The 13,935-nt window shown below is 40.5% G+C and overlaps 1 protein-coding gene across 3 annotated transcripts in view; it reads right to left on the bottom strand.

Annotated features, from left to right (window-relative positions):
* LOC140541677 (oxysterol-binding protein 2-like) overlaps nt 1-13,935 on the bottom strand; it is an 85,752-nt gene that overhangs the window by 7,164 nt on the left and 64,653 nt on the right. For 2 of the 3 annotated variants that reach the window (XM_072664413.1, XM_072664415.1), the window contains exons 4-14: nt 13,566-13,764; nt 13,171-13,294; nt 10,022-10,088; nt 7,266-7,418; nt 6,807-7,052; nt 6,525-6,645; nt 5,568-5,671; nt 5,375-5,470; nt 3,702-3,886; nt 3,354-3,574; nt 597-614 (exon numbers count right to left, since the gene is read on the bottom strand). In XM_072664413.1, coding sequence (XP_072520514.1) covers nt 597-614; nt 3,354-3,574; nt 3,702-3,886; nt 5,375-5,470; nt 5,568-5,671; nt 6,525-6,645; nt 6,807-7,052; nt 7,266-7,418; nt 10,022-10,088; nt 13,171-13,294; nt 13,566-13,764 — 1,534 coding nt within the window. The remainder of the gene's footprint in view (nt 1-596; nt 615-3,353; nt 3,575-3,701; nt 3,887-5,374; nt 5,471-5,567; nt 5,672-6,524; nt 6,646-6,806; nt 7,053-7,265; nt 7,419-10,021; nt 10,089-13,170; nt 13,295-13,565; nt 13,765-13,935) is intronic. The other variant, XM_072664414.1, reaches the window with a different exon arrangement.

Here is a 13,935-nt window from a genome sequence, read left to right as displayed (position 1 = left end):
CTGGATGTTCTTTTGAAGGAGGAACAGCAATATGGACACTATATGGACAAAAGTATTGGGACGCCTACACTTTACACCTACAGTAGCTTTTATGGCATCCTGCTCTGGGTGGGTTAATTAGCTCAGCTAAATTGGAGAGAAAATTGGGTCCCATAGTGCTTCGTGGAACCATTTGTAGCACCTTTATTTTTGAGGGGTTTACGCTCTGGACTCACTACAACTCTGACCAAGAAGAAACTGGTTGGATGGATTGATGGGTGGATGGGTCAGGTCTGTGAAAAACTCTCATTTCCCCAGTATTAGTCAAATACAGCTGGTGCGTATGCAAATGCTCTGTATTTGACTGGCATGTTTGTATGAGTGACAGCAGGAGAGCGCAGCGTGAGCTTTTCCCCCTGATCCTAATTAGGTAAAACTGGGTTCGCAGAGTCTATGCACACTGGAAGCAGACTGAGCGCATGGTAAAATTGCCATTACAGATCCTGTTCGGATCTGCAAAGGGGGGACACATACACACACTGACAAACATACACACACACACACATACAGCGGCATGAAAAGCATGGAATTCCAAAGCAGGCTCGTACTAAACTCACCAGAGTCAATCTCATACTCTGGCAATGGGAGGAGAAAAGAGACACGTCACATGATCATAATAGTCAATGTCAAAAATCAACAGTGATGAAGAGACTGGGCCTTGTTTGGACAGTCCTCTGCAGATGGTCAGATCTGTTTGTCACAGAAGCCTAAATTGTTAATATGTTGAAACCTGGAAGCACACAGCACTTAGAGACCACTTGCAGGACAGTATGGGTTCAGGGAGGAGGAGGCGTTTCACTTGGATCCCAATGGATCTTTGAGCAAATTCATAGAAGAACCATGTTTGGTAATGTGTGAGTGTGAAGAACCTTGGAAAAACCATTTAAAAGGGTTCTTTACACATCTCAGACCACTACTATTAAGAGCCACCGCATTCCTTATTGTTTACATAGTGGTGACCCTCACCTGGTCCTTCAACACTAGCTTCAGCAAGAATAGAAACATCTCTGACCTCCAGACCCTATAGCGGAAAGTGAGGACAGCTGGGCCATCACTGCTAGACTCTAGAACAGCTTCTTCCCATAAGCCATTAGACTCTCACTGTCAAACGGTCACACCCTGACTCTGACACTTTCTTGCATGCTTAGGAAAAAGGAAAACTGATCAGATTCCAATGATGTCTGGGTAGGTTCAGCTTCCGGGCAAGTCTGTATTTGGCTCAATTCTTTGCTCCTTCAGGACCCTCAGTGAGATAATATGAGTAGGGGCATGTCCGGGGTCTGATTTGTAATTAAAGTCAGTGTGAGAGTTCAAGTTGAGATCAGTTCAAGTTTGGGTTAGACATGGGATTAGGACGAGGCTTCGGTTTAAGGACAGGTTTGGGATTAGGGTAGCACTGAGGGAAGCAATTGCTAGATAACACTGAACTGAAATGGTAGCTGAAGAGGTTTTAAACGTGTCTAGAAACCATCAACAGTGGACTGTCCAAACAATGTCCCCAAATGGATTAGTACTACACACACTTCTACGGCAGAACTCACCTAAATGAGCACAGTCTGGAAGACCAGACATGTAAGGAATAATGAGGATCACACAGAACCACTTAGACTTCCCCCAAAGGGACTTATTGAACTCTACTGAACTGTTCTCTGACCACTGGGTGGTGAAGATGTGAAAGGTTCTATATATAGTACTGAGAAAGAGTTCCTGGACTTGTAAGAATAGTGGAACCCTGTTTTAGTGCTACATTGAACCTTTTTAAAATGTTCTATATAGAATCATCTACAATCTACCATTATTAAAAAGAACCCTTTACCAGCCAAAGATCCACTGAGGTGAAGGGATGGTGTTTGGTGGAGAATGATGGAGTTTTATTAAGACTGATGATGTTTGGTGGAGAATGATTGTGATTGGTGGAGAATGCTATTTAGTGGGGAATAAAAATGTTGTGTGGAGAATGATGGATTTGGGTGGAGAATGATGGTGATTGGTGGTGGAAGATGATGTTTTATTAAGACTGATGGAGTTTGGTGGAGAATGATGGTGATTGGTGGAGAATGCTATTTAGTGGAGAATGACAACGTGTGGAGATTTATGGAGTTTGGTGGAGACTGATGGTGATTGGTGGAGAATGATGGAGTTTGGTGGAGACTGATGATGACGGGTGGAGAATGGTGAAGTTTGTCAGAGAATGATGGGGTTTGTCAGAGAATGATGGGGTTTGGTGGAGAATGATGGAGTTTGGTGGAGAATGATGGAGTTTGGTCGAGAATACTGTTTGGTGGAGAATGACAATGTGTGGAGATTGATGGAGTTTGGGGGAGAATGATGGTTATTGGTGGAGAATGATTTTTAGTGGAAAATAAAGATGTTGTGTGGAGAATGATGGAGTTTTGTGGAGAATGATGGTGACCGGTGGAGAATGGTGGAGTTTGGCAGAGAATGATGACGTCTGTCAGAGAATGATGGAGTTTGGTGGAGAATGATGGAGTTTGGTGGAGAACGATGGTATTTAGTGGAGAATGATTGTTAGTTGAGAATGAAGGGGAGTTTGGTGGAGAATGATAATGACTGGTGGAGAATGATGGATTTTGGTGGAAAATGCTATTTGGTGGAGAATGATGGTGATTGGTGGAGAATGATAATGATTGTTAGTGGGGAATGAAGGAGTTTGGTGGAGAATGCTTTTTGGTGGAGAATGATGGTGATTGGTGGAGAATGATGGATTTGGGTGGAGAATGATGGTGATTGGTGGAGGAAGATGGTGTTTTATTAAGACTGATGATGTTTGGAGGAGAATGGTGGTGACTGGTGGAGAATGGTGGAGTTTGTCAGAGAATGATGGGGTTTGTCAGAGAATGATGGAGGTTGGTGGAGAATGGTGGTGACTGGTGGAGAATGGTGGAGTTTGTCAGAGAATGATGGGGTTTGTCAGAGAATGATGGTGATTGGTGGAGAATGATAATGATTGTTAGTGGGGAATGAAGGAGTTTGGTGGAGAATGCTTTTTGGTGGAGAATGATGGTGATTGGTGGAGAATGATGGATTTGGGTGGAGAATGACGGTGATTGGTGGAGGAAGATGGTGTTTTATTAAGACTGATGATGTTTGGAGGAGAATGGTGGTGTTTCGTGGATAGTTTTGGATCACTGAGCTTCACTAGCTGCTGCTGAGGTTCCAGGAATGTTGATCTCACCGTTATAAAAGATATTATTTAATATGGTTGAAAAACTAAACGAACTCCAGTAGCTGTAGTTAAACAGTGCTTTAAATGATGCCTTATTGACTGCTTGAGAATTCTCTGTGCTCCTCACCTTCATCCATGGCATCTGAGGCCTCGGTCTCTCTCCTCCTCCTCACTGCCCTCTGTTTCTCCTCCAGTCTCTGTTTCTCAGAGTTTGCCTCGTCCCACTGGCCTTCCTCCATCAGCCGCTGGTCCGGCCGCAGCCGGCTATCAGTCAAACTCACGCCCGCCTCCTCCTCATTCAGCGTCAGAGCCAGAGACGAGAAAAAGTACATGTTCTCAGCGTTCTCTCTGAGAGAAGAGATTGGAAAAAAGGAAAAGATGTTCAGTATTTTGAGATGCTCTAGTTGGTTTTCGTGTTTTTGTGTGTGTGTGTTGCTGACGTGTGTGAAGTGTGTGTATGGTGTTCGGTGCTTACGGGAGGGGGTATTTCTTCCACAGCAGTCTTGGGGAAAGTGTTTGGTAGACAGTCTTCTGTTTGCCCTCAGCCCCGCTGCTTCCCCGGCTGCTCTGGACAATCTTGGCGCTCTCCATCCTCTCGTCCCACGTCCCGGATAGGATGTAGTGTGCCTGACCCTCACTGTCCCCCACCACACCGGTCACCTAGACCAAAACACCAGAGCAGGAAGCAAATTATACAGCTTCTCAATAAAGTATCGCATCTAGTATAGCATGATGTTTGGTGGAGAATGAAGATGTTTAGAGGAGAATGATAGTGTTTAGTGGAGAGTGATGGTGTTTGGGTGGAGAATAAAGGTGTTTGGGTGGGGAATGAAGGTGTTTGGGTGGGGAATGGTGGTCTTTGGTGAAGAGTGATGGGGTTTGGTGGAGAGTGATGGGGTTTGGGTGGAGAGTGATGGGGTTTGGGTGGAGAGTGATGGTGCTTGGAGGAAAATGATGGTGGAGAATGATTAATGATGGTGTTTGATGGAGAATCATGATGCTTGGTTTGGATGTTTGGCTCATTAGGACAGTGCATGGTGGAGAATTATGGTTTTCGGTGGAGAATGATTGTGGAGAATGATGGTGTTTGTGTGGAAAAAAGATAATGTTTAGAAGGTAAGGATGGTGTTTGGTGGAAACGGTTATGTTTTGAGGGTAATGATGGTGTTTTGTGAAGAATAATTATGTCTACAGAAGAATTACAGTCTTTGGTGGAGAATGATGATGTTTGGATGGAGAATGGTGGCATTTGGTGGAGAACGCTGGTGCTTTAAGGAGAAGGATGGTGGAGAAAGATTTTTTTAGAGGGAAATGATGGTGTAGGTGGAGGTGGAGAATGGTGGTTTTGGTGGAAAATGTGGATGTTTGGAGAGGAATGATGATCTTTGGTGGAGAATCATGTTATTTGTGTGGAAAACGGTGATGTTTAGATGGGAAATGATGGAGTTTGGGTGGAAAACGGTGATGTTTAGATGGGAAATGATGGAGTTTGGGTGGAAAACGGTGATGTTTAGATGGGAAATGATGGAGTTTGGGTGGAAAACGGTGATGTTTAGATGGGAAATGATGGAGTTTGGGTGGAAAATGGTGATGTTTAGAGGGTAATGATGGAGTTTGGGTGGAAAACGTTGATGTTTAGAGGGTAATGATGGTGTTTGGGTGGAAAACTGTGATGTTTAGAGGGTAATGATGGTGTTTGGGTGGAAAACGTTGATGTTTAGAGGGTAATGATGGTGTTTGGGTGGAAAACTGTGATGTTTAGAGGGTAATGATGGTGTTTGGGTGGAAAACGTTGATGTTTAGAGGGTAATGATGGTGTTTGGGTGGAAAATGTTGATGTTTAGAGGGTAATGATGGTGTTTGGGTGGAAAACTGTGATGTTTAGAGGGTAATGATGGAGTTTGGGTGGAAAACTGTGATGTTTAGAGGGTAATGATGGAGTTTGGGTGGAAAACTGTGATGTTTACAGGGGGTACTGATAGTTTTGTGGAGAATGATTATCTCTGGAGTAGAATGAGAGTCTTTGGAAGGTAGTGAAAGTGTCTGGAGCAGGTTCTATATTGTGTTTAAAGGTGAAGCACAGTGGTTTCTGGAGGAGAAAGATGGTGGAGGAGGTTGGAGGAGCTTCAAAAGCCGCTGAGATATTACCTTGCGTGGAACTTCCCTGGAGAAGTAGCTATATGGAGAGAACTTCAGCTGACATGTCTCTTTGGTTCTGTGGTTTACAATATCAATGTCCCCTGACTGAGAGAGAGGAAGACAGGGGACATTTCAACATGATGCAACATTATTTGAAATTATTTTGAATATCAGTTCAGTGCAAAAAAGTTAGAGAACGCACCTGGTCTATCCACAGTTTGCCCACGATGATGTTGTGCACAGTGGACGTAACCTTACGCCACACGTAGTGGTTCCCACTTGCATGGAACCGTAGATGGATGGCACCTAGAGAGCGAATGAGAGTTCAGTACCAGTCTTCAGAGCTTTATCAGGACCTTAAGATATTTAGAAGCTTATCTCCAATATTTCATTTCTGTTAAACTTCAGGTATTATAATATTATTACTCAGGGACGCATCACGGTATTACAAGGCCCTTGGGCACAAACGTCGGAAAAAATAGAAAATTCTAGATTTTGTGAAAGGATTAAAAAGGGCTAAACAAATGGATTAATTTCCATTAATTTATGAACATGAATTTCCTGCAGTTCTATTCTCTTAATGTTTCTGTTCTTGGCGGCTTTTTGCTTGTTTATTTCTACTTATTAAAATAATACATATTAATTTATACATAAAATGAGGTACATGTCTATTTTCTGGTGTGTATCTGTCTTCTTATTTGTAAAGGGATGAGGGTTGTGAGGGTTTATTAACAAGAAATAACAGGACATAGGGTTAAGAGCCCAAGGACTGTTCTGGAGGCTTCTTTGAGTCAATGTAGCCTATGGGCACTGGCCAGTAACCCATCCAAATTACCACTACTGATGTTAATTTACTCAATTTCCTTCCACTTTTCCACAGGAACCGACAAGTGGCGGGTCCCCAGCTCCACTGCACCAGCTCCACAGCATCGCTTAAAAGTGATGAGTGGAGAGAGAGCGCGCCATCCATCTACCCACCCGGAGACTTTCTCAGACTCCGGCTGCTGATGGCAAAGCGGCTCGGGATTCGAACTTGCGACCTCCCCCCCCCCCCCCCCCCATCCGCTTAGACCACAGAGCCTACTGAGCTGAATATAAACAGAGCAGCGTGTGGGCATCCCTACAGCCTGTGTTTGTTGGAGGAAGCTGAGGCTCTTACCCAGGGGCATGATGGACAGGTATTTGCCGCGGAACTTGCTTGCGATGGTGATTTCTTGCCACAGGGACCAGCCTCGCTGTGACATTACATGATGGGCGGCAGCTGGAGGATGATGACTGACCTGTGGATAAATTTGATTGTGTGTGTAAGATAAGTATATCACACTAAATCCAGGATATAAGACATGAAAGGAGTAAGCAAAGGAGGCATGTTTGCGCTCGGTTAGGCCTCCAGGGGGTGCTGTTTGACTGTCCATGTTTTATTCCAGCTCAGTACACTCACTTGTTCACAGAGTGAGCGGTAGCCGAACTCCTCCAGCCGGTCGAGCTCGTATGTCTCCCCCAGCAGGGGGTTGAAGGGTTTGGCTGTGCGGTGGACAGTGGTGGAGTAGGAGGACACGGAGAACGCGGCGACCAAACACATCTGCTCCAGAGAGTTCTCGCAGCGAGCCGCTTTATCCAGCAGCTCACTGTACTCCAGATCCTCCGTCAAGCGCTGCAGCATCGACAGAGGCTCATTAAAGTTCACCTGAGAGAGAGAGAGAGAGAGAGAGAGAGAGAGAGAGAAATAAGAAGAGGTGAGATTATGTGATGTAGAACTAATCATCATCATCATCATCATAAATGCAATCAAATCCTCACAGCAATGTTCCAACATCTAGTATAACTGCATATTAGACATCTCCAGCTCAGTCTCCTCACTGTAAGCAGGCAATGGGACAATGGGTACTGGGACACTCACAGGCATGGGAATTTTGGAGAGCTCTTTCCCGATGCAGTTCTTCATGATGCTCCACAGGTTCAGCGAGTAGTTGGGCTTGTCTGGGATGCGGCTCCGCCTCTTCCTGCGGGGCTGAACCTCTTTCCCTGACAAATCATTGTAGCTGGGAGATGACTGTGGGACAAGCACACAGAGTGATGGAGATACACCCAAAACAAACTCCAGCATGAACTCACTCTCTGCCACTAGACGGTGCTATGCGTCCGAATACTTTAGGCAAAAGTGCTTTTCTTATGATGGCGCAACGAGTTATTAGCATTAGCAGCAGTATTTAGGCTAGCAAATGCTGATTGGCTGACTTCGCATATTGGCTGTTCACGCTTAGTAATGTCTTAATAGAACATCCAATAGTTTAATCAGTGAAATCCAGAGCATCTGATTTTAATTGATGATAATTGTATTTAGTTTTAGTCTTAGTCCTCTGACTTAAATGTATATTAGTTTCCCCTTTTAGTAATTTAGTTCATCTTAGTTTTAGTCACTGAAACTGTTTCTATATTTTACTTGGACGGTCCACTATAAATTCATCCAATTACTACATTCAACTAAATGAGTATTAAATGTAACTGAAGTCTAAGTTGAATATAAATGACTGTCTATTGAATTTAATTCAAAACCTAACCCTAAACCTAACCTCACTCTTTTAGGGTTAGGTTTTGGGTTAGATTTAAGATTTAGGTTAATGTTAGGGTTAGATTAAAGATTTAGGTTAGGGTTAGATTTAATATTTAAGATTTAGGTGAGGGTTAGATTTAAGATTTAGGTTAGGGTTGGATTTAAGATTTAGGTTAGGGTTGGATTTAAGATTTAAGATTTAGGTTTAGGGTTAGATTTAAGATTTAGGTTAGGGTTAGATTTAAGATTTAAGATTTAGGTTAGAGTTAGATTTAAGATTTAGTTTAGGTTTAGGGTTAGATTTAAGATTTAGTTTAGGTTTAGGGTTAGATTTAAGATTTAGTTTAGGTTAGGGTTAGATTTAAGATTTAGGTTAGGTTAGGGTTAGATTTAAGATTTAGGTTAAGGTTAGGGTTAGATTTAAGATTTAGGTTAGGGTTAGGGTTAGATTTAAGATTTAGGTTAGGGTTAGATTTAGGTTAGGGTTAGATTTAAGATTTAGGTTAGGGTTAGATTTAAGATTTAAGATTTAGGTTAGAGTTAGATTTAAGATTTAGTTTAGGTTTAGGGTTAGATTTAAGATTTAGTTTAGGTTAGGGTTAGATTTAAGATTTAGGTTAGGGTTAGATTTAAGATTTAGGTTAGGGTTAGGGTTAGATTTAAGATTTAGGTTAGGGTTAGGGTTAGATTTAAGATTTAGGTTAGGGTTAGATTTAGGTTAGGGTTAGATTTAAGATTTAGGTTAGGGTTAGGGTTAGATTTAAGATTTAGGTTAGGGTTAGATTTAAGATTTAGGTTAGGGTTAGAGTTAGATTTAAGATTTAGGTTAGGGTTAGATTTAAGATTTAGGTTAGGGTTAGATTTAAGATTTAAGATTTAGGTTAGGGTTAGATTTAAGATTTAGGTTAGGTTTAGAGTTAGATTTAAGATTTAGGTTAGATTTAAGATTTAAGATTTAGGTTAGGGTTAGGGTTAGATTTAAGATTTAGGTTAGGGTTAGATTTAGGTTAGGGTTAGATTTAAGATTTAGGTTAGGGTTAGGGTTAGATTTAAGATTTAGGTTAGGGTTAGAGTTAGATTTAAGATTTAGGTTAGGGTTAGATTTAAGATTTAAGATTTAGGTTAGGGTTAGATTTAAGATTTAAGATTTAGGTTAGGGTTAGATTTAAGATTTAAGATTTAGGTTTAGAGTTAGATTTAAGATTTAGGTTAGATTTAAGATTTAGGTTAGGGTTAGGGTTAGATTTAAGATTTAGGTTAGGGTTAGATTTAAGATTAAGGTTAGGTTTAGAGTTAGATTTAAGATTTAGGTTAGATTTAAGATTTAGGTTAGGGTTAGGGTTAGATTTAAGATTTAGGTTTGGTTTAGGGTTAGATTTAAGATTTAGGTTAGGGTTAGATTTAAGATTTAAGATTTAGGTTAGGGTTAGTTGAATTCATTCAGCTGAATGTTATATCAGAATGAATGAATGAGTATCAGGCGAGCATCTACAAGGCATCTACAATGGACCATCGAAGTAAAGTGATACCATTTAGTCTAATTTTAGGTCATGCTGTCTAAGGTTTTATTATTATTTAGAGGTCTGCTGCAGTTGGATACGATTGCTGACGGCAGCAATTTTCATCCAGCGAAATGGAAAGATCGGAAACTCTGACAAAATATAATGATTGCAGTTTGCTCTCGTTTCCATCACGATTAAAAAAAAAAGTAATTTCAAAGATTTTAGGATGTTGTTTGTGAGCAAGAAAAGAGGCCAGACGCGAATATCCAGTCTTAAGGATACAGTGAGGTGAGGCGGGTCTAAAAGTGTAGTAGATTTCGTCACCGTTCTGGTTTTCTAAATATTTCTCATCTCTTTTTTGTCGTAGAAAAAGTTCATAAACTAATTTTTCGTCACAGTTTATGTTAACGAAACGAACACTGCCTATAATATAATGGCGTGGCTGCTGATCTCTCACACACCCCTATTAATTTGCCACATAACTGAATTGTGTGTTCTGTCATCATTTGACTGAATGGGATGTTGGGCAGTATTCTGAATAGCTTGTCCAACCTAGCAACAGTTGCTAGGAGAGCAATAAAGAGCGAAATGGACACTCACATGGTCCTCCAGGTTCCACTCACTGGGCTGTCCACCACTGGCACCACTTAAATTACTCTGAGATCGCCTGCAATCACACACACACACACACACACACACACACACACACACACACACACACACACACACAAACACACAATTAACAATTATACAGAGTACCGTACTGTGCAAAATTTTTAGTCCCCTGTGAAATTCAGAATAAACATTAATAACACTCCTACAGAAAGTGGTGGAGGTGGTGGTTCTCCATCACTGTGTTCATCATTAGAACATCTCCAAAGGTCTCCTCATGGAGTCTAGTATTATTTAGAGTTCTCCTCAGATCAACACCTGGTTTGATGGTAAATCAGGTGAGCTGCTACTGCTGCTGCTGATGGAGTTGGCTGGACTGGGGGGCGTCCAGGAGAAACCTGAAGGAACTGAGCTCTGTTCTTCAGACTAGCTCACCGACAAGATCTCACTACTTTCTTCCTTCAGAATGAGAAGCTCTTGTTTCTCCTCTTTACTGGATTTATGTTCACCTGCATCTGATCTGATGAGATCTGGAGCTTCTACAGTAAAAACCCTCTCACTGCTGAGAGACATTAGGGGCTTAAAACCTCTGCACAGTGTTGAAGCTGTATGTCATTTACATATTAGCCATTTGCTCAATCATAAGATTCAGATCCTGAGCCCCCAAAGGTAAAGGTCTGCCTGTGTGAATGTGGAGATTTGTATGGTAAGGTACTGTAAATACAGCGTCCCGAAGTGTCAGATTGGGTATGTTCCCCTGAACACACACACACACACACACACACACACACACACACACACACACACACACACACACACCAAACCTTGCTGATTCAAACAGCTGGGAGTACAGTTCAAACACAGTCATATAACTTTGTGTGTGTGTGTGTGTGTGTGTGTGTGAGAGAGAGAGAGAGAGAGAGCGAGAGAGAGAGAGAGAAAGCTGAAGGCAGATATATTGGATAATGAGAAGGAAACCGTCTCGGGTTGTTAACTCAACCATGGTGAGATCCAGCAGATCAAACTCTCTCATTAAAACATAATAGAGCACACACACACACACACACACACACACACACACACACACACACACTGCCACAGAGAATTCAGTCAAGGACAATATGTGGGTGGGTGAGTGTAAGTGTGTGTAATAATACACCATTTACATCCATTTATTTATATATACTTAATAAATTGTACACAAAAGGGTTCTAGATAGTACTGAAAAGAGTTCCTTGGCTTTAAAGAGTAGTGAAACCCTTTATGTGGTATATAGAACCATGTATTAACCAACTTCAAAAGGTTTTCAATCATAGAGAAGAACCCCTTTTAACCAGGCAACGAACCATTTAAACATTCAAAGGGCTTTTGGAGTTTGTTGTGGTTCTTTATAGAACCATTGCATTGAAGAACCTTTGTGTCTGCATGCAACAAGTACTTTTGACTTCAATACTGCCTAATGTTCAGTACATGTTAACTATTCAGTATCTACTAATTATTCAATAAGTACTCATTATTCAGTGCCCACTAACGTAGCACATACTGATATTTCAGCATCTTCTAATTATTCAATAATGAATTCAGCATCTACTGATTATTCAGTATTTACTGCATACTAATTATTCTGTAAGTTCTATTTTTTCAGAACTTACTAATTATTCAGTAAGTATGGATTTTTCCATATCTACTATTTTTACAAATTATTTGGCACTTACTAATTATTTAACAAGTACTAATTATGCAGTAATTAGTCCAGTATCTACTAATTATTTAGCACTTACGGACTTATCAATAAGTACTAATTATTTAAAATCTACAAAGTATTCAATAAGTAATAATCTTAGACCTGCTAAATATCCAAGAAGTTTTAATTATTTACTTTATAAGTAAAGTTTTAGTACTTACTAATTATTCAATAAGTATCCCAGTATCTACCAATTATTTAGCACTTACTAACTTTTCAATAAGTACTAATTATTTACATTCTACATATTATTTAAGTTCGAATTATTCTGTACCTTCGTACTGAATAGACATAAATAACAGTACTTTGTGAATAGTTAGTAGGTACTACAACCTAATAAGAAGTTCTATGTTTTTAGTAGCTAAATATTATGTAGCGCCTACTAATTATTAAATATGTAGATATTGTTCAGTAATTATTCCAGTATCTACCAATTATTTAGTACTTACTAACTATTCAAAAAGTACTAATTATTTAAAATCTACAAATGATTTGGTACCTACTTCTTTTTCAATAAGTACTAATCTTTCAGTATTGACAAAAAAATGAATTACCTACTAATTATTCAAGAAGTAATTGTTATTCAGTATCTACGTACTAAATACAAATGTGTAGTACCTTATTGTACTATTTATTAAGTACTAATTTGTCAGTAGCTACGAATTAGGTAATTAGGTAATGCTTACTAAGTATTAAATAAGTAGGATTATTAAGTATCTTCAAATTCTAATTATTTAGTACCTACATACTGAATAGACACAAATAATAGTACTTTGTGAATAATTAGTAGGTACTACAACCTACTAAGAAGTTCTATGTTTTTAGTAGCTACTAACTATGTAGCGCCTACTAATTATTGAATTTGTAGATATTGTTCAGTAATTATTCCAGTATCTACTAATTATTTAGTACTTACTAACTATTCAAAAAGTACTAATTTAAAATCTACAAATGATTTGGTACCTACTTCTTTTTCAATAAGTACTAATCTTTCAGTATTGACAAATAACTTATTACCTACTAATTATTCAAGAAGTACTATTCAGTACTATTCAAGAAGTACTATTAAGTACTATTCACTATCTACATACTAAATAAAAATGTGTAGTACCTTATACTATATACCTATAGTAATACGGATTATTAAGTATCTACAAATTAAAGAGTACCTACTACTTATTCAATCAGTCCAAATTTTCCAGTATCTACAAATTAAGTAGTACCTACTAATTACTTAATAAATACTGCTTATTAAGAATCTACAGAACTACTATAAAATTAATGTGTGACTTGACATTTGACGATGGTGCTGACGTTCAGGGCTTTCGAGTTAAAAGGGTTCATTTATGACGGTTAACAAGTGTGTGTGTGTGAAAGAAAAGAGAGAGCTGACCTGTGTTGTGAGGGGTCTGTGGCGGTCACTGTGATGAATGCAGGTGAATCCTCCATGGCATCGAAATATTCAGTATCCTCATCTTCATCACTCGCTTCTTCTTTCCGGGGCCGCTCACTTACCCCTGCACAGAACACACAGCACTGATAGTATGGCTCCAATGGCATCTGTGTGAAGGGGTGGGATCTACATAATAGACAGCAGGTGAACAGTCAGCTATTAAAGGTGATTAAGGTGTTAAAAGCAGGAGAAATGGGCCTGGAGACCAGCTGCCCTGCACTTAACAGTAGGCCTCCAGGACCAGGGCTGAAAAACCCAGGGCTAGACGACTGGGTCAGAACATCTCCAAAACATCAGGCAGGTCTTTGAAATGGGCACCTGCTGTCTCAGCTCACCTGTGTGTGTGGAGGGCGTGTCCGGCGTGTTGGTGGAGTGTGTAGGGGCCTCTCTCCACGCTCTCTCCAGGCTGTTGTGCTGTTTGGCCAGCTGCTCGATGGTCTCCTCCAGGTGAGTGCGCTGCTCCCTCTCATGCTGCAGGACTCGCTGCCATCTGCGGCTGTGGCTCTCCGCCAGCTCCAGGAAGTCTCGGCATGCCTGCAGGGACAGACAGGGCAGCAACTCACGATGACTTCTAGAATCCAAACCATGCAAACACCTGGACGTCTCCCCTCTCCCCCTATCCTTTTGTTTATAAAGCAAGGAAATCCATATCGCCCCACATGGTTGGAGTAGTGTAGTGCCCCAAGACATCGAGCCCCCTATGGC

The sequence above is a fragment of the Salminus brasiliensis genome, chromosome 20, assembly GCF_030463535.1.
Source record: "Salminus brasiliensis chromosome 20, fSalBra1.hap2, whole genome shotgun sequence".
Taxonomy (NCBI): Eukaryota; Metazoa; Chordata; class Actinopteri; order Characiformes; family Bryconidae; genus Salminus; species Salminus brasiliensis.
Note: the sequence above shows the minus strand (reverse complement) of the source record. Positions and strands in the feature narration are given on the sequence as shown.